The sequence below is a fragment of the Lemur catta genome, chromosome 8 (assembly GCF_020740605.2).
Source record: "Lemur catta isolate mLemCat1 chromosome 8, mLemCat1.pri, whole genome shotgun sequence".
In the NCBI taxonomy this organism is placed as follows: domain Eukaryota; kingdom Metazoa; phylum Chordata; class Mammalia; order Primates; family Lemuridae; genus Lemur; species Lemur catta.
The window spans coordinates 12,518,476-12,539,202 of NC_059135.1; the positions used below are offsets into that span (position 1 = coordinate 12,518,476).

General features: G+C 35.6%; 1 protein-coding gene across 1 annotated transcript in view; it reads left to right on the plus strand.

Moving 5' to 3' along the window:
- The window catches only part of CUL3 (cullin 3), a 102,909-nt gene that overhangs the window by 38,075 nt on the left and 44,107 nt on the right, over nt 1-20,727 (plus strand). Inside the window, exon 3 of the mRNA XM_045559098.1 lies at nt 7,572-7,685. Coding sequence (XP_045415054.1) covers nt 7,572-7,685 — 114 coding nt within the window. The remainder of the gene's footprint in view (nt 1-7,571; nt 7,686-20,727) is intronic.

Genomic DNA, 20,727 nt, shown 5'->3' on the forward strand with positions numbered 1-20,727 from the left:
AACCTAAGTGCTGTTTTTATAGATCATGCTAAATGTTGCATATTTGTATATTATGCTGGCTTCATCAAATGAAACAAACAACATGTTTTAGAATTTTGAGCCAGAAAGATACTTAGCAGGCATCCAGAGGCTGCCAATTATTTTAAATAGTGTAAACCCCTTTTTAAAAATCATACAAAACCAGTGTAAGTCATTTTTAATCAGGAGAGATGGAGCCTTCCCTGCAGTGGTACTAAATAAGTAAGGCATCTCAGTGGAGCATGATGTGAAAGCCATTGTTCTAACCAACCACAGTTACAACCACTTACCGCGTAGAGAAGCTATAGACCAGGTAGGTTAAGTGACTTGGTCAGAGTCCTAGTTAGTAATTTTTCTTGGGCAGTTGTCTGCAAAATCTGAAATGCTCTGAAATCTGAAACGTGGTGCTCAAAGCCAATGCTTATTGCAGCATTTTGGATTTTTGGATGGGGGTGCTCAACAAGTGAGCATTAGATTCTAAATCTGAAAAAATCTGAAATCTTAAATACTTCTGGCCCTAAGCATTTCGGATAAGGGATATTCAACCTATACTGATTTTGATTATTTTAGCTTCTGGGTGAATGTTAAAAGTACTACATATTTGTAGAAGGACTCACTTTCTTAGAGTTATAGTACCTCTGTGATACTTTTTTATGTCTTTTGTATACTTAGCATGTACTTCATGTGCCCCATTTTATGTTTTTAATATATCCTGTGTATTTTTTGATGCAAAATAATGCTAAGTCTAAATTTCTATACTTTAGAGATTTGTCTATATTTGGACAAAATATTGTCTTGAATTTTAAGACTTTTTATGAAGTCCTCAATTTTCCATATTCCATAATCATTGATTATATGTTCTAGTTTCAGTGAACTTTAGAATTAAAGTCTTTAATTCATTTTAGTTGATTTCTTTGTCTTACCTTAATTAGGACTGGCTGCTGGGATTTTGCCAAAGGCATTGAAATTTAGAGGGTGAAAAAATTTTAATTAATGATTAAAAACAATTGTGTATGTTGGAGGGTGGGAAGTACTGTGATAACGTCCTTCAACTCTCTAGCTAGCCCAAGAGCCACTGGCCCAGGGTCAACTTCCTTGTCAATCCATGGAGATGCTTGGATGTGAAAACTCAAGGGCGAAGTCTAGGACCCTGTAGCTCCTGCTCTTGGTCTTGCCTGCTGTCCTCTCTAGTAATCCTCCTTTGCTTCCCTTTATCAGTAATTTGATTGACTTTTTAGGATGTGTTTCTTGCAGCTTGAACAGTAATTTATCAGTGAACAGATTTTATTAAATCATTGCAAAACAAAGGGTTTCTTTTGACTTAGTAGTTTCACTTTAAACTTTGCTAAGGATGTAATTTTTTTAAATGCAAGAAAAGCTATATTCATGGAAATGAATGTGATATGCAAATTTGAATTGTTGCAAAGTGGTTCGTAAGGTTGATATACTCAGATTGCATAACAATTCTTTCATCCTTTGACATTTAAGTTGTTTTTATGAACACAGCTTATAGCATCATAGCTTATGTTTATGATACAATAAATAGCACCCAACTTGAGAATCATAATTACTATACTCATAAAAAATTAATATATAATAAAATTGGCCTTTATTTTCATGTGTAGTTCTGTGAATTTTACCACAAGTACAAATTCATGTAACCATCTTCATGCTTGATATAGAACAGTTCCTTCACTTCAGAAAACTCCCTCTGTTATCCCTTTATAGTCACATCCTCCTCTTACCACTAGTCCCTGGCAACCACTGATCTGTTCTCTGTCACCATAGTTTTGTTTTGTTGTTTTTCTTTTTTCTTTCAAGAATGCCACCTAACTGGAATCATATTAAATAGTTTGTAACCTTTTCAGACTGGCTTCTTCCATTCAGCATAATTATTTTGAAATTGATTCAAGCTGTTGTATCAATAGTTTGTTCCCTTTTATGGCTCATTGATACTCTACTGTATGAGTGTACCACAATTTGCTTATCTATTTACCTATATGCTTGTTGAAAGACATTTTTTTTTAGATGTTTTTTTGTGGTTGTAAATAGAGCTGCTCTGTGAACATTTGTGGACAATTTTTGCGTGAATGTAACTTTTCATTTCTCTGTGGTAAATATATAGAAGTGGGATTGCTGGGTCATGTGGTTAAGTGTATATTTAACTTCATAAAAACTGCCAAACTTTTTTACTGTGAGGCTGTACCATTTTGTACGCCCACCAGCAAAAATGTATGATAGTTCCAGATGCTGTGTATCTTTGTCAGCAATTGGTATTGTTGGCATTTTATTTTAGCCATTCTAATGGATGTGGATTGCTAGCTCATCATGGTTTTAATTTGCATTTCCCTAATGGCTAATGATGTTGAATCCCTGTTCACGTGAAAAATTGCCTTCTATTTATCTTTGGTGTGGTGTCTGTTCAAGTCTTTTGCCCATTTAGTTATTTGCTTTCTTTACTGAATTTTAAGAGTTTCCTGTATGTTTTGGATGCAAGTGATTTGATTTTTCTTGTAGTCTGTAGCTTGGTTCTTTTTATTGTTTCAACAGTATCTGTAGAACAAAAGTTTTTAATTTTGATGGAGTTCAGTTTTCATTTTTTTTAAATAAATTATGCTCTTGGTGTCATTTGCTTAAAATTCTCAGATGACTTTCGTTTTTTACATTTCATTGGAATATAGCATTTTTCTTTGGATTACTGTGTGCTTTGGAAGTGATACGATATAGCTAGGTATTTTTCTCCTAAAGCAAAGGTTAATGGTGAATGTTAACCAGTGGCTTAAAAAACTCAGGACTCAGAATTGCATAAATATTACTATTAGAACAAAACATTCATGTTGAAGAAATTCTTCAGAGGAAAGGAAAAGAAATGGTTAGTGGGGCCTTGGTTTTCTAATCCCGGATGTTGTATCAGACTCACCTGGTAGACATTTTTAAATTAGATTGTCTTTAGATCTTGGGTGGCTCTCAAATCTTTTTTTTTTTTTTATTTTTCTAAAATAGACTTTGTTTTTTAGAGCAGTTTTAGATGACAGCAAAATTCCGTGGAGGGTACAGAGATTTCCCATATACCCCTTGCCCCACCTGATAGCTTCCCCCACTATCAACATGCCACATCAGAGTGGTATATTTGTTACAGTTGATGAACCTATGTTGACACATCGTTATCACCCATAGTTTATATTAGGGTTCACTTTTGGCATGAACTCAGTCAATGGGTTTGGACAAATGTATGATGATATATATCCACCATTATAGTATCGTACAGAATAGTGTCACTGCCCTAAAAATCCTCTGTGCTCCGCCTATTTATCCCTCTATCTCTGAAAATCTAATCTTCTTACTATTTCCTTAGTTTTGCCTTTTCTAAAATGTCATATAGTTGAATCATACAGTATGTAGCCTTTTCATATTAGTTTCTTTCACTTAATAATATGCATTTAGGTTTCCTCCGTGTCTTTTCATGGCTTAATAGCTCATTTCTTTTTAGTGCTGATAAAATATTCCATTGTCTGGATATAGCACAGTTTATTCATTTACCTACTGAAGAACATCGTGGTTCCTTCCAGGTTTTGGCAATTATGAATAAAGCTGCTATCAACATCTGTGGGGGGGATTTTGTGTGGACATAAGTTTTTAACTCATTTGGGTAAATATTAAGGAGTGTGATTGCTGGATCATATGGTGAGAATGTATCTAGTTTTATAAGAAACTGCCAGACTGTCTTCCAAAGTGCTATACCATTTTGAGTTCCCAATCAGCAGTGGATGAGAGTTCCTGTTGCTCTATATCCTCACTAGGATTTGATGTCATTGTTTTGGGTTTGGGGCATTCTAATATGTGTGTAGTGGAATCATATTGTTTTAATTTGCAGTTCCCTAATGATATGTGATGTTGAGCATCTTTCCAAATGCTTATTTGCCGTCTGTGTATCTTTTTTGGTTAAGTGTCTGTTAGGTCTTTTGCCCATTTTTTAAATTGGGTTTATTTATTTATTTTTAAGTTTTAGGGATTCTTTGTATATTTTGGATAATAATCCCATGTTAGATATGTCTTTTGCAAATATTTTCTCCCAGTCTGTGGCTTGTGTTTTCATTCTCTTGACTAAAATCCACTTTTTAAAAACTTTTTTATTTACTTAGAGATGGAGTCTTGCTGTGTTACTCAGGATGGCCTCAAACTCCTGGGCTCAAGCGATCCCCCCACTTCAGCCTCCCAACTAGCTAGCACAGGCCTATACTACTGCTTCCTACTTAACTCTATTTTTAAAAGCTCTTCAAGTGATTCTACTTCTCTGCCAGATTTGTGATCCACTGTTCTGAGCTACTTTCTCTGTCTTTCTTTGCAATGCTAAGTGCCGTGCACAGCCATCATTTTTCACTAGTTGCTTCATTTTTTTTTTTTGTCACAGATGGTCCCATCTTATTCTCAACTTCCCTAGCATTGCTGTTTGGTCTTCTATGTCTTTTGATCTGTGTGACTTTAATGTAGGTTTTCTTTAATAATAATGGTGATCATACTTGATCTGTAGGCTCTTTTGGTTCTGATACCACCTTTTACAGCAGGGTTCCCTTGGTACAGAAGAACATAATGGTGGTTGTATTAGGGTGTTAGAGTGTTACCCCTGGCCCCATGTTGCCGTGACTTTCTTTTTCATGGTTTTGATACTGTGTTCATAATTTGTAAAATAAAGGTTAATTCTTTTTTTCTTCACTAAGTGTGTATTTTGCTTTGTATGCCAACTTACTATCATTTAAAAAGCCTGTTTTAATCTTCATAAAAGTTGAATTTTCATCTCATTCTTACCATTTTATTGTGTATGTTTGAACAAATATCTGTTTATTTTTCATGTATCAGTAGAAAAATAATTTTCTAGGGCAATATTAGAAGAATTTTTTGTTTATAGACTAATCTGAATAATTGAGAGGAGATTGCAACAGTGTATCTAAGGTGTTGTGTATATACATAATCACTGAATAATCAAAAAATTAGCTGTCAATATGCTATTTTCTGCCTAGTAAAATTCACTTTTATTGATTTGTTAGGGTAAATTTTTGACGTATCTTGCAAATAAGTCAATCATTTATGACACATTGTACTAGTTGATTGCATTTTTTGCTGGAAGGCAGGTATAAATATAAATTATAAATATTAACACAAATACTTGATATATTTTATTGTAAAATGTATAAATGAGTGATTTTAGAGTGTATGTCTTATTTTATAACATTAACTTTTTATTTAATTCAGTTTTTCATTCATCCAACAAATATGCCAAGCACATTTGTGTGTTCCAAAATCAGGGTGATTTTAATAGTTAACATTTAACTTGATTTTATAAAGAAGAAGTATGTAAAAGTTCACTTAAGTCCTTAAGAATAATTGAGTAGATATTTTGGTGTTTAGAATATATAATTTTATTGGTACATTGGTTCATTGTTGATGAACCATAGGCTTCATTGGTTAGTTGAAGAAATGTGCAGCTTGGTGCGGAATTTTGTAAATAAGCACATTTTCAACTTGTTTTTTAGTGTCAGCTACCTTTGGATTTGCATCTGACAAGTGTTAGATTTAATGAGTTGAAACAAATGATGTATTATTATTATCCATTTTGTGTAAAAGTATTTAACATAGTATTGTTAACCAATATGGGTGTTTATCATTTTGATCAAGTCAGTGTATTTTTGGAGCAATTTCTGGGTGGTGTAACTTGCTGTTGAGGAGCTTAGTCTTGTGAACAAGATTAAATTTATAAGAAAATTCTAAATTATGTGGTATAGGCTAGTGGTTTTCATACTATATGGTTAGTAAACTGGGTGTGTTTGTCCCATCACTACATCTAATGACCTCATTCATTTCCTCTAGTATGTAAGAAAAAATAAAGTAGATACAGTTTTCTCAATTTGAACTTATTCTCCCATAGTGTGTTCTGTATATTTTCTTTTAATCTTTGGTACTTCCAACCACTTGTTTGTACTAGATCTAATACAGAATGGCATTTTATTTGTATGTATTTATAATATCTATATATCTCAACATGTGTATTAGATAGTTCATGTTTCTCAAAAGGCACCATGACTTCTGATTTCTTCTGAACCTGAAAAGGTTACCCCACTAGTGCAGATTATCTAGGATAAATGATGTTTGGAGATGCAAGATGTCTGTTTAGACCGGAGTTATTGATGATTGAGGTAGGCCATGGAAGGTTGGTTGGCTTTGAATAACTGGAGAAGCTAGCAATATAGTCCCTAAGTATTGTAGGAACTTAGAGGACAAACACACTCACTGCATCTTCATTATAAAGCTAGAACCAGAGTCTAGGTTCTGTTTCCTAGTAAAATGATCTTTCCATTGGGCTGATAGCATAGCAGGAAGGAGTGGTGGTCAGCAACCTCTTACTGGAGAAGATGGTACTAAGCTTGTGAATGGTGGAATGGAATTCTTGAAATCTGAGTAGTCTTTTATCAGGATTGAATTAGGAAAGTATTTCAGATTCAAACTTTGTATGCACAAGCAGATGTCCTAAAAGTGCTTATCATGTCAAAGGTGAATCTAGGTATTGGAGGTGGGGATGAAATAAATGATCTTACATATATACATATATATACCAGGCGCTGTTCTAGGTGTGGAGGTATACATGGAAAAGACAAATCCTGCTACCATGTAGGCATTTACGTTTACATTTTAGTGGAAGAAAGAATCAATATGTAATGTAGTAGTTAGATAATGATGAGTACTATGAAGAAAAATGAATTGTAGGGCAAAGAAGTAGAGATAGGGGTTATTTGAAGTAGGTGGTCAAGGAAGACCTCTCTGTGGAGATGAAATTTGAGCAGCATAAAGTGAGGGAATGAGCCATGTGAATCGAGGCAGAAGACATGGCACAGCCCAGGTGCTGTATTTATAGCAAGGAGGTCACTGAAACTGGAGTATACTAAGGTAATAGTTGATGTTTATTGAGTGTTTGGCAAGTGCTAGGTACTGTTTGAAGTGTGTTTACTCGTGTTAATTTGATCCTTATAACAGTCCTACAAGAGGGATACTATTTCACATACAAGGAAACTGAGGCACAGAGATTAAATAATTTACCCCAGATCACATGGCTGGTTAGGGAGCTGGCATTGGAGCCCAGGTAATTTAACTCCAGAATCAGTACTCAATCATTATTCAAAGTTGGGGGAGAGGAGGTATTGTAGGAAATTTAGTTGGAGCAGTAGCCTGGGGCCAGTTCTATAGGGCCTTATAGTTCATTGTAAGAATAAAAGATTTTGTTCTGACTGTAATGTTAAGTCATTGGAGGGTTGAGAAATGCCAAGGAGTTTGTTTTATGATTCTGGAGATCAAAAGAGAAGTCTGGACTATACATACACATTTGATGTCATATGTGTATAGATTATAGCTTAAAATATTACATTTCTACTGGTCTATAACAGTTCTTTGATTTAAAATTAAGGATTCCACTTTATTAAATGGATAAGTGCATGTGTGTGTGTATATATATATTAGTGTGTGTATGTGTTTGGATGTGAATTAATGAACTCCTCTGTTACTAGGTGCGAGAAGATGTACTAAATTCATTGAATAACAACTTTCTTCAAACGCTAAATCAAGCTTGGAATGATCATCAGACAGCTATGGTGATGATTAGAGACATACTAATGTATATGGTAAGTAGAACTTTTTTATTGTTTTTTTTCCTTTAAGATGTGAAGCATTTCAAAACACAATGCCTGTCAAATTTAGTTGGGTGGTACATCTTGGTGTGGGAGGTGGTTTTGGTTTTTAAATAAATAGTATTTCCTTTGTGAGGGCCAGTCTCAGCCCTATGTGAATAAAATCTTAATTGTTCACATAGTTACTGAATGGTTAGAATCGAAAACTGAAAGGGAATGATTTAATTTTTCTTAAAAAATTTATTAATTTAGCACTTGTGTTTCAAAATGGGAGATATTGAAAAGCCTGTTACTTAACATATCTTCTTAAGTAAGGATTGTTAAATGACAACATGAAAGATGAAAGCTGAATATTTTCTTACAGGTTTTTAAAGTCTAAGTTCTTACATCTTCAGTGACAGAGGATGTCATATTAATATAAATATTTTTGTAATAATTATAGTCTAATAGCTGCCATCTGTTTCTCCTAATAGTAAATCCTTGTGGTGCGTGATTACAGCCAGTCTTGCTTAAGGATATTAGCTTGTCAGATTCCATTTTTTTACCTATTGCTGTTTTTTGTTTTTATCAGTCAAGAAAAAAAGTCCTGGTGTTATTTTAAGTGAAATAAACCAGGCATAGAAAGACAAATATTGCATTTTCACACTCATATATGGCACCTAAAAAAAATTGATCTCATGGAGGTAGTGAATAGAATAGTGGCTACTAGAGGTTGGTAAGGGTGGTGGGAAGGGGTAATGAAGAGGTGTTGGTTAATGGGTAATACTGTTAAATAGAAGGAAAAAGTTCTAGTGTTCAATAGTGCAATAGGGCAACTATAGTTAACAATAATTTATTATATTTCAAAATAGCTAGAAGTTCTCAAATGTTCCCAACATAAAGCAATGATAAATGTTTCAGGTGAATCATGTCCCAGTTGTCCTGATATGATCATTATATATATATGCTTGTATCAAAATATAACATGTACTCCATGAATGTGTACAATTATTATGTATCAATAAAAAATTAAAAAGAAAAAAAAAGAAAAATCCCAAAAGCTGAAAAAAAAAAAAGAAAAAAAGTCCTGTTAAGCAAGACAATTTGGAAAATATTGACTTGAGCTAGCTGTTTAATAACTTTCAGGGAGATTAAATTCTGGTTTTTTTTTTTTTTTTGAACTTTAGTATGGTTATAGAATGAAGCTAGATTCAACAAGCTTAATTGTGTCACTGTAAAATTAACAAGTCTAATGACTTGTTATTTCAGTATTTGTTTGGGAATTGGATATAATGATTTTCTTCTAAAGTTTCACCTTCTTTTCAAATTTTTATTTCCAGTTTCTTTGGTTTTGATTTTTAGTTGCAATGTAGTGATAAGAGCTTGTCCTAGTTTCTTTTACTTGATAGGATAAAGCAATGTTTAGAAAGAATTTCCAGTGAGAACAAACAGCTGTAAAGTTTTTTGTTCTGCTCTGTGAATTCAGTCAGGCCTATTGCCCCAGGTTTTGTAAGGGCTTAGTGGCAAAGGGGGTCAGGGAGAGGCCACTTCATTTTTCAGGAATTTGATAAAAAAGGTCTAACAAATTACTGAGCTTTCCTGAGCATTTTTCTCATCAGGTTATAGATCAGCTTGTGCTGTCATTTTGAGAGTAAATGAGATAGCATGTGAAAACATATCATAATGTCTGGCATATGAGAAATAAATTAGCTTGCTGCTGTTCTCTTTAAATTCTAGATTTGGTGAGTCTTTAAATTCCATATCAACTAATCTAACATTAAAATAGAAAACTACTTGTATGTAATTTTGTGGTTCATTGCTCTGTTGACAAAAGAATTATTTTAAAATTGTATGCACACATACTCTCTCATGTTATTTTTTAAATTTCTGTTTTGTTTCAGTTCCTTTTTTTTTGCAATGAAATCTCAAGCCTTGAATCCTGGTTCTACCACTTAGTGATCACAGTCAAGAAATTAATTAGTTCATGCCTCAGGTTCCTCACTTATAAAATGAAAAAAATGTCATTAATATTGCACCAATTGGGTAGGGTTAACCATGAGGCTTAAATGAACCCTTCATCTAAAGCACTTATAGGGATTGGCCCATAGTAATATGCTTAGTAAAAATTAACTAATGTTAATATTTTTTGTCCCATCATCTCTTCATCAAACCCACATGGTAGTACCACAACACTGGATAAACTGAAATCTTACATAAGGTAGATCGGTGTTACTGTTTGTCCCTTGTCACAGACCTTTCATCAGCCCTCCATACTGCCCAGCAGTTTCATTCTTTTCCTTTAGTCAGCTTGCTCCAGCTGTTATTTCTCTTCAAACCTTCAGCTCTCTCTCTCTCTGGTCCCGTCACTCTTAATAAATGATCTTGCCTTACCTCTCAGAAAGAATAGAAAGCATCAAGTAGGACCTATGTTCATTTCTTGCCACTAAGTCTAGAACTTTACCTGTATGTTCTCCCCTTTTATGGCTTTTTCCCTCCTCTTTTGTGGAGGCTGATGTTTTCTGTCCTGTTGTTAAAGGTAAGTTCTCAACCTGTGTTATGGATCACATCCCCTCTACCTCATCTGAAACCTTAACTATTTTTGGGTTCTGCCTTTTTTTACTGGATCTTACTCACCAGCATTAGATATGTTCAGGCCACTCACATCCTCGAAATAACATTCTGTTAAATTTTCTGATGGACCCCTGCACTGTCTCCCAGGGTTTCTCATCTGTCATTCACAGCTAAATGTCTCATAAGGAATGTTGACACTTGCTATCTCTCTTTTCTCATTTTTCATTGACTTTGTGTTCCAGTTAAGCTTCTACCTCAACTATTCTGATCGGTTTTCCCTGTATTAGGATCACCATGCTATCTGTGCAGCTCTGAATGCAAAGATCACTGCTAATCATTCTTCTTGATTTTCAGCAGCATTTGGCACAGTTGGCCCCTCTTCTTCTTCTAACATGTTTTATGTCCTTGATTTCTGTGACAAAGTGCTCTCTTTGTATGCCTCCTACCTTCTGTTTCTTCTCAGCCCCTCCTCCTCTACCACCACCACCATTACCATCCCTCGCACTATTCCCCCTTAAATAGACGTTCTTTGGACTTGGCCCTAGACTTTCTTCTCATGGTACACTCTCACTTCATTTAGCTTCATGTTTGTCTGTGCAGATGATTCTCAGATTATGTCGCTAGCCTCATTCTCTGAGATTGTGACTCATGTATATTCATTTGTCTAGTTGATGGCTCCCTTCATTGTCTAAGTAATTTGGCATGTCAAATGAGTTCATTTGACATAATCACTATCATTCCAGTTGTTCATGCCAGAAACTTGGAAATTATTCTTATCAGTTCCTTCTCCCTTTCTCCCTATGTCATCTGTTGACAGAGTCTGCGATTTCTCTATGCTTTCATCTCTGTTACCCAACATCCAGCCACCTTCATTTCTCTGGGAGTATTCAATATAAGTAGTCTTATGACATTCAGTGAGTTCTAATCTATTCTCTTTTCCATATTGCTTCCATAGTTGTTGTTTTGATCATGTTACTGCCCTGCTGAAATCCTTACCTCTCATCCTGGAATCCTCACACGTGTCTTCTGTCTGGAAATGTTTCTAGAATGTTTTCTTTCTTCATGTGACTTGCTCCCTACTTACTTATCCTTTAAGTCTTTTTTTTTTTTTTTTTTTTTGAGACAGAGTCTCACTTTGTTGCCCGGGCTAAAGTGAGTGCCCTGGCGTCAGCCTAGCTCACAGCAACCTCAAACTCCTGGGCTTAAGCGATCCTACTGCCTCAGCCTCCCGAGTAGCTGGGACTACAGGCATGCGCCACCATGCCTGGCTAATTTTTTCTATACATATATTTTTAGTTGTCCAGATAATTTTTATCTCTATTCTTAGTAGAGACGGGGTCTCGCTCAGGCTGGTCTCGGAACTCCTGACCTCAAGCGATCCACTCGCCTCGGCCTCCCAGAGGGCTAGGATTCCAGGCGTGAGCCACCGCACCCAGCCTATCCTTTAAGTCTTGCTCATATTTCTTGTAAGATGTCCCTGGCCCATGTACTCCCCACTGACTACAGTTGTTCTCACTATACATAATACTACTCCTTTGCAGCATTTATCACAATCATTAATAACTGTTTAGTGTATGGTTTCCCCACTAGATTGAACTTTATGAGGATGGGGACAATGTGTCACTATTATGTCTTAACTAGGCACTCACATATATCTTGAATGAATTAATACAGATATATAATATGTTCTTTTTTAATAGACCATGCTTTTTAAAAGCGCTTATTAAAAATTTAGATTCAGAAAGAAATTAAAGTATTGATATCTTCATATTCTACAAGGTAAATTTTTTTATTTTCCTGTCCTTCACTGTCGTCTTTTGCCTTTTTATGTGTAGTATTCTGGGCTTAATTAAAATACACTTAGAATTGCATTTTAAAATTAAGGTAAAATTTATATACATTGACATGAGTTGAAGTGTACAAAATGATTTTTGACAAACGTACACACCTCTAACCAATATCCCATTCAAGATAAATAAGTGCTTTTAATTTCCCAAAAATCAAAAAAGTTTTTTCCTATTGACTTTTACATTATTTTCTTTGAAAAATTTTATTCTCATTCTAGACACCTCAGATCATATTACCTGAATAGGCCATATACCCCATGTGTACTGGAACCTACACAGGTTTCTGCTTGTGATTACTGGCTCTAACTGTTGGAATTTTAGGTCTCAGGCTCAAAGAGGGAAGAGAGAATAAGCTTTACTGTTTGCCACCTACCACCTACTCAGCTAGCTGACTTACTCTTAACAAGGTGTCTGTGTCTAAGATATCGTGCACGGAGTGCGTAGATACTATGGGACATGCTCCTTCTTGAAAATGAAGGTGAAATCAGAAGTTACATGGAGGCAACCATTGGTCAAAATTTGTCCCACATAACTTTGTTGTTTGGCAGGTTCAGTGTTTCAGAAAGAAAAGTTCACATGTTTCTAGATAGAACATGTGACCTCTGGTTTCTGCCACTCCACCCCTTCCTTATGTTTGAGACTTGCATTACCTGTTTGGCCCGTGAATTCATTAGAGTTTGTAATCCCTGCTTTACTTAAATTTGTTATTTTTAATTCCTTTTTTCCTTAAAGAAATTATTGCATGTTCAGCTTTTAACATAGTTTGGGACTAGTTAGTGTAAGTTCCGTTTTCAGTTTGAAATTGTTCAAAAGATTAGTGATTGGGAAAAGATAGTATAGCGAATGTTTGTTATAAGTTTCTGTGATAGCCTTAATTACTAACATAATCCATAAGTGTTAATATTTGGTTCATTTTAATAAAAATTAAATTTATAGATAGGCTGCTCTTTGAGCAATTAGAATTAATGTCAAAGGAATAGAAAATCATTTTCTACCTGGATGTATAGAGTTAATAGAGGATTAAAAGAGGAATTTTTTATATAAAACTTTATGGTAGATTTTAAAAATTGATCCTCTCCTCTCCTCCTCTTCCTCCCCTCCCCCTCCCCTCCCCTCCTCTTTTTTATTTTTTTAGAGATAGGATCTTGCTTTGTTGGCCATTCTGGAGTGCAATGGCACCATCATAGCTTACTGCAGCCTCAAAATCGTGGGCTCAAGGGATCCCCCTGCCTCAGCCTCTTAGGTACTGAGACTGCAGGGGTGGATGCACAACCATACCCATCTAATTTTTTTTTTTTTTTTTTTTTTGTAGAGACAGGGTCTGGTTATGTTATCCAGGCTGGTCTCAAACTCCTGGCCTTAAGCATTCTTCACGCTTCAGCCTCCCAAAGTGTGGGATTACAGGTGTGAGCTACTTACCGCACGTGGCCTCAAAGATATTTTTGTGTCTTTACTTGTATTTTTCTATATTTTCAGTTTTCATAAACAGCAACAGTAGAGTAGTATTGCAGGTTATTCTTAAGATTCCAGAGATTAAATTCTAAGACATGAGTAACCTAGGAAAGGAGGGGTCACTGCTTCTTTGAGCTCTGTCATCAGGGATGGGTAAAGAGGTAAGATGGAATATAAGAACTTTGTGAAGAGGAGAGAAGCTGAGGAACTCTTCTCCTCATGCTCTTAGTCTCCTTAGTAAAGTAGAAGGTGGGACCATCTGTTTAGGGTGACAGAAGCATGTGAATTGTTGAGAGCTTGAGCATGTGATAGGCTGAATAATCCAACCGTCCATATATGTCCATGACTAATATCTGAAACCTGGGAATGTTACTTTATATGGCAAAAAGAACTTCACAAATGTGATCAAGTGGAGGATTTTTAGATGAGATTACCCCCAGCTGTTCCCCTAGGTCTGATGTAATGACAGTGATCCTTACTACAGGGACACAGGAGGAGTCGGGGTCAGAAAAAGATGATGTGATGATGAAAGCAGAGACTGGAGTAATGCACCTTGAAAATGGAGGAGGATTCACTAGCCAAGGAGTTCAGATGGCCACTAGATGCTGAAAAAGGGAAGGAAGTGGATTCCCCTCTCAGAGCCTCCCAAAAGAACCAGCTCTGCCAGTGTCTTAGCTTTAGCTATCCCACTGAAACTGATTTCAATTTTCTGAACTCTGAAACTATAAGAGAATAAATAAGCCACTAAATATGTGGTAATTTGTTTCAGCAGCAATGGGAAATTAATACAAGGATAAAAGTTTTGAATACTTGTGCTGTGCTGGGGTAACCTAGGTATAAATAAATAGATTATCTGTAGTTGTGAGGGAATAATTTAGGTGGTTGGCACAAATTTTTTATAGTAGAACAGTCAGCAGAGTTTGTCTTTTTTCCAGAGGTACTTAGCAGCCTCAGAGAAAAATGTTCAAAATAAGAAAAACCCACCGATAAAATTTTCCCCTGTTGGGTGTGGGGGAGAATTCTCAGACAGTAGCATTGTTGACATGGCTGCTCATGGCTCTCTGCTGTTTAATAAGGAGGCAAGTAAATCATAAGGTCCCAGGAGATGGAAGTATTAGGTATTAGGGATCAGTAGACCTGGAGATCTAGTGAGAATGAGGGGCAGGTTCATGTAAGGTTCATAACACAAAAAAATGATGTTCAGTGCCCCAATTATTTGATGTCTTCTATGGTGGGGGCAGGCCCAATGCAAATGCTAGCTTTGCTCATATCAATTTGTGGCTGAAGAGAGTCTTGATAAAATGGAAGATGAAAATTAAGGTATCTGTAAGGAGTGTGTCATATTGCTTAATAGTTGAATGTCATAGTTACCAAAGGAGCATAGTTGGGAGAAATACTGTAAGCTATCTGCCAAAGCTACCAAGGAAAGTTTGTGTGCCCTTGGAGATCAGAAGATGGGATGAGAACATAGAGATGGTGGTGGATCAGTATTCTGTCCTATAGATTTTGATGCTTCTATCTCCAAAACACCACATTTCTTTACGATAGTCGACTGTACATTTGGAGAAAATAGCTACATTTTGGAAAAGCACAGATAGGTTGATAAGAGTTTTCCTGGCATCTTCTTCTGCTTTCAAAATGACATCCTAGAGGAAAACAGAATCCAGTGGCTTTTGAGCTATTACAGTTCATACCTGTTCAATGTTTTTATTGACTGCTTTTATAAGAAAGATGTGTTTAAGACAGGCGTTCTCCATATGTGCTCTGATTTTTGCATCTGTGATTGACGATATCTAGTACCCTAGCATCTTTTTATAGTTAGGTCAAAAGCCAAGTTCTACATCTTTATGTAAAATAAAAGGAGGGCATCGTCATAAATACTGTAAAAGTTAAGAATGTGCTTGATAATTAGGGTTTCTTCCCTGCCTTCCATCTCAGCTCCTGTTTCTTTTTTGTTTTTGTCATGCATAATTACATTATTCTTCTTGGTATTTAAAATTGTTTAATGTTCTTCAGCTGCTGTCTGAAACAAATTAATAGAACCATAAATACCTTGATCACTGTGCCCTGGTTTTTTTTTTGGCATGTAGCGATGATTTAGCATTCCATGACATTAAGTTCAGGGTGGCAAATACTTATTCAGTGCTTATACTGCTTAGCATGAAGTAGACCCTGTAGTGTAGTTAGAAACACAGCACATATTTCTTGATGGAGTAAAGGGAATGAAACTTTTGTCCATAAAGTGGATTGCTGCCAATATATATATAGAAAGTTGGGAGGGGTGAGAAAAATGTTTAATGATAAATACAAGACTCTTGGCTTTAGTTCCTGCTTTGTCATTAGTGTGCTTAAGTCATTTAACATCTCTGGGTAAGGCATTTGCTTCTTTATCTGTAAAGTAAATTTATTGGATAAGACCTGTGATTCTTATTTTATTGGGAGTCATAGATCCTTTGGAGAATGGTCATAATTCATGGACCCTTTCCTAGATGTAGGCATGTGTACATCTACATATGACACAGCACACACTTTTTTGTGCAATTTCAAGGGGCCTGAAACCTATGAGTGGGATTGGGTTAAGGATATGTTGGTTAGATCATTTTAAATGTTAGAGCGAAAAGGGCTGTAACATTTAAAACTGAAAGTGAACAACTAGATGCCGTGTCTGGGGAATAGTAATAAAGGGAGAAAACAGGAGCTGTAGATAGATTAGTACTATGTTGATCACAGTTTCTTTAAGAACTCTTAAAGTGAGTTACTACAGCCTTGCGTAACTATCAGTCTAATTATTTTTAGTTGCCTGGGTAATTTTTTCTATTTTTGGTAGAGACAGGGTCTCACTCTTGCTCAGGCTGGGCTCGAACTTCGGAGCTCAAGGGATCCTCCCGCCTCAGCCTCCCAGAGCGCTAGGATTTCAGATGTGAGCCACTGTGCCTGGCCTGACTCTGTTTAATAGAATTGATAAGCCCAGAGTTTTGAAGTATGTTTCTTGTTTCATATATTGAAGCATTTAGTTCATTTACATTTAACGAAATTAATGATATATTTGGGTTTAAATTTACCATCCTATTTTTTGTTTTAATCTGTTACTACTTTTCCCAGTTTTTTTTTGGTGAGGGGGGTTTCCTTTAGATTAATAAGTATGTTTTATTATCCTCACCCCTCCCCATTAACTCCTTATTTATATATTCTTTTATTATGAGTGGTTACTTCAGAGATTACAGTGTACATCCTTATATATTACATTAGTTTTTTATTTTGTTTTTTACCACTTGGATACCGTAAGAGTCTTAGAATACTTTGACTTCCTGTTTTGTTGTGTTTTTTTTTTTTTCCTTCCTTTTGGTTGTCAGACATTCGATCCTGGGTTGTTTTTGTTTTGTTTTGGGGGCAAGGGGGCAAAAGCCTAGTAATTTTGGATTGAATGTCCATATTGTATATGAAAATTGTGGAGGCCCTGGATGATACCTGCCTCCAAAGGAAATTTAATTTTGTTCCAGCAGGCAGGCATAGTATGGACAGATCACCATGATCTAGTTGAGACTGTCTTTTCCAGGCTTTCTTAACTGTTCTGTTTTCAGTTTGCCTTTTTTTCCCAGGGCATACCTTCATTCACAGGGCTTTGCCATTCTGGGGTCTCAAATGAAAGAAAGCCTGAGATGTTTACTAGGTTGCTTTCTGAATCACTGTGCCTTGAATTCGAACTTTTGTTTCTTTGGCATTGCACGTCTGCCAGTAGTCTTTGTTCAGCTCTTTAACCTCCTTGTGATGCTTTCTGTTTCGATTTTTGGTGTCATCATCGCTTGCTTAGGTGATATATCAGTAAACATGTCAGTGGATAATTGCTTGCAGAATTTCTGGTTCTCCTTTGTATTTCTCTCTTCTTCAAAACCTTGGCCTCTTAAGTCCTAGCTGTTTGGTAGCCAGCCCCACCTGTGACTTTGTGCTTGGCTTCTTATTTCCAGTCCTCTGAATATAGCAAATGGCCCGAGGAACAAGCCATGGTTAGTGTCAGTATTCTTGCCTTTTCTACAGAATCTTGGCCCCGCAAGTCCAGGTTGCCTTTGTTGCTCTTTGATGCTTTTAAACAGTGGATTTTTGGGGTTTTTTTGCTTTTTTATTTGTAGTAAAATACACATAACATAAAATTTACCATCTTGATGATTTTTAAGTATGCAGTTTAGAGCTATTAAGTACATTTACATTATTGTGCAACTATCACCACCATCCATCTCCAGAATTGTTTTAATTTTGTAAAACTAAAACTCTGTACCCATTAAACAATAACTTCTCATTTCTCCCTCCCTCAAGCCCCTGCCAACTACGTTTCTACTTTCTGTCTTTATGAATTTGACCATTTTGGGTACCTCATATAAGTGGAATCATAAGATATTTGTCCCTTTGTGACTGGCTTATTTCACTTAGCACAATGTCCTTAAGGTTCATCTATCTTATGACATATGTCAGAGTTCCCTTCCTTTTTAAGGATGAGTAATAATCCATTGTGTGTTGTACCACATTTTATCTGTTGGGCACTTAGTTTTTCCTACCTTTTGGCTATTGTGAATAATGCTGCTATGAACATGGGTGTACAAATACTTCTTCAAGACCCCGCTTTCAATTCTTTTGGGTATATATCCAGAAGTGGAGTTGCTGGATTATATGGTAATTCTATTTTTAATTTTTTTAGGAATTTCCATATTGATTTTCACAGCAGCTGCATCATCTTACGTTCTCACCAACAGTGTACAAGTGTTCCAATTTCTCTGCATCCTTGCCAACACTTGTTATTTTCTGTTTTTTTGATAGTATAATAACTAATCTATGAGTGTGAGGTAGTAGTTTTTTATTTTCATTCAACTTTTATAGTTGTTTTTGCCAGGGGAGTTGGTCTTATAAAAGCTTTTCTTTCAAGAGTTTTTCTTCTCAAGTGGACACACATGGAATGGCATTTTGAGGTAGATGTCATTTTAAAGATGAGGAAAGTGAAACACAAATATTAAGGTCACACCTAGTAAATGGCAGAGACTGTGTGGTTCTTGAGTCACTACTCTTAACCACTGAATTATATCGCTTCTTTACATGTCTTCTTTCCTAAAAGATGGTTTTCTAAATTCATTGCTCCAAGACTTTGAGGGAGATTACTTTTAAGGTTCTAATAGGGACTATTTTCTAGTTTCCCCCTACCCTTAGATTATTATTCAGTTTGGAGTAGGGAACAGTGGTTTTGTTTTATGATTTGATGCAGTTTATACAACTCTAGAGAAAGATGGCTAGGGTTTTGATTTGTCTAACGTCTTGATAGACAATTCTTTACAAAAATGGAAATTATTTTCAAATAGAATTTTTTATAACTACTGTGTTTTCCTTATTTTCAGAGCCCTGAGAGGGAGATTTGAAGCCCATTTTACAGTTATGGAAACGATGACTCTGAGCTTTTAAGTTGTGGCTAAGTCTTCACACCAGCTTTTTTGACACTATATCCTGTGCTTTGCTAAATTTACTAGTAATATTGTTAAATCCAGAAATGTTAATCTGTTTTAAAATGACTAATTCATACCTCACTGGTGCCTTTTTAGAAATGTAGTCAGGCACTACATTGTGGAATATATTGGGACAATTCTTTAAACTTTGATCTACTTAGACTGTTTTTTTCCTGCTATGATTCTGCAATAGAAACTTTTTGGTACTTTTCTGGGTTTTTCCCCCTGATTTCTGTCTTTACTGTGTTAAACCATCTTAACCTGTATTTATTTCATGGTTTGAAAGTGAACCCTATTTGAAAACACTATTATTAATACTTGCTGAGAGAAGAGTGCCCTAGTGATTAAGCTTTAGTAAAGCAGGTTCTAACATGTTCTGATAGACTTTCCATAGAGTTATTTGCTTGTTTTTTTCTACATGAGTTTAACTTTTTAGGGTTTATTTCTAGTTTATTGGAATAAATATTTTATATTTGTAAAGATTTTTAACTCTGTTTACATTCTTCTTTTCCTATTCTTTTTGGAAGAAAAAGACAAAAACACAGTTATAGATACTATGAGTACAAGAAACTGAAAGAGGAACTATTTAAGAGTTTTACTAACCAGCTTGACAGCTTGAAAAACAAACTTTCAGAGCTATTCACTACGGTCTTGTAGGGTTGCCAGGTACCTTGATTGCTAGTGTTCTTTTGTCTGTTGGGAATGCAAAGAGCCATAGGTCTTGAGTGGGCGTTTGCAGAAGGTGTTGTACATGAGGGTCACTTGGTTGAGCTTCCTTTTTCTGCTAGCAGAGAAAGACTGTCTCTACTCCAGCTCCTAGAGAACTGCTTGTCCTAGTTGATGCTTTTAAACAGTTGGTGCGTTTGTATTTTTTATCCAGTCTATAGTTCTTGGCAAAAATGTTGATCTTATAAAAGCTGTTCTTTCAAGACTAGAAGTGAAATAAGTGGAATAGCATTGTGAAAGATAGATGTTACATTATATACGAAATGCCTATAAGTTGGTTTATCAAGCTAACTGTATGGATGAAGTCAGATGCAGAAGCAGTCTGACTTCTGCCTAGCTCTGTAAAAAGGAGGACATGAAATAGTCCCCATCATTGGTTTCTCCCTCTTACCCTAAGGTCCACCTAGCCAGTGAAGGTTCTTGTCCATTGCAGGCTTCCTTGGCCTTGGAATAGCAGCCCCTGAGAGAGAACTATAAATAGAGATTTAAAATGTGGTTTATCTCTGTGGTGATGAAACTCACATCCCTTTATGTAAATATAATGTTTGACTCACATTAGGCTTTCAAACATGTTTTTCAGAATGTTTTATATTTAAAACGCCTGTATTTTGGCTTTAAAAAACTAAATATAAGTAGCCACCAACTTTATATCTCTACTGAGCTCTCTTTAGTAGATAAGTAACTAATTTTGAACTCACACAAACTACATTTTGGTCAAAGCCTGAGATTAAAATATTTTTTCTCTCTTTTGGGATGATTTTTTTAAAATCTTGTTCATAGTTTGAGATTCCATTCTCTAGATAGTTAGAGGTTAATTAGAGCTGGGACTTTTAAAAGGTCTTTAAAAAAAATTAACTGTTAACATGGAAACATACAAAAATAAAAACCTCACAGGAATTTAAATGATTAGAGCTACATTAATCTGTATTACATAAAATCAACCACCTTATATTTTAGCAGAGATTCCTGTTAGAATCT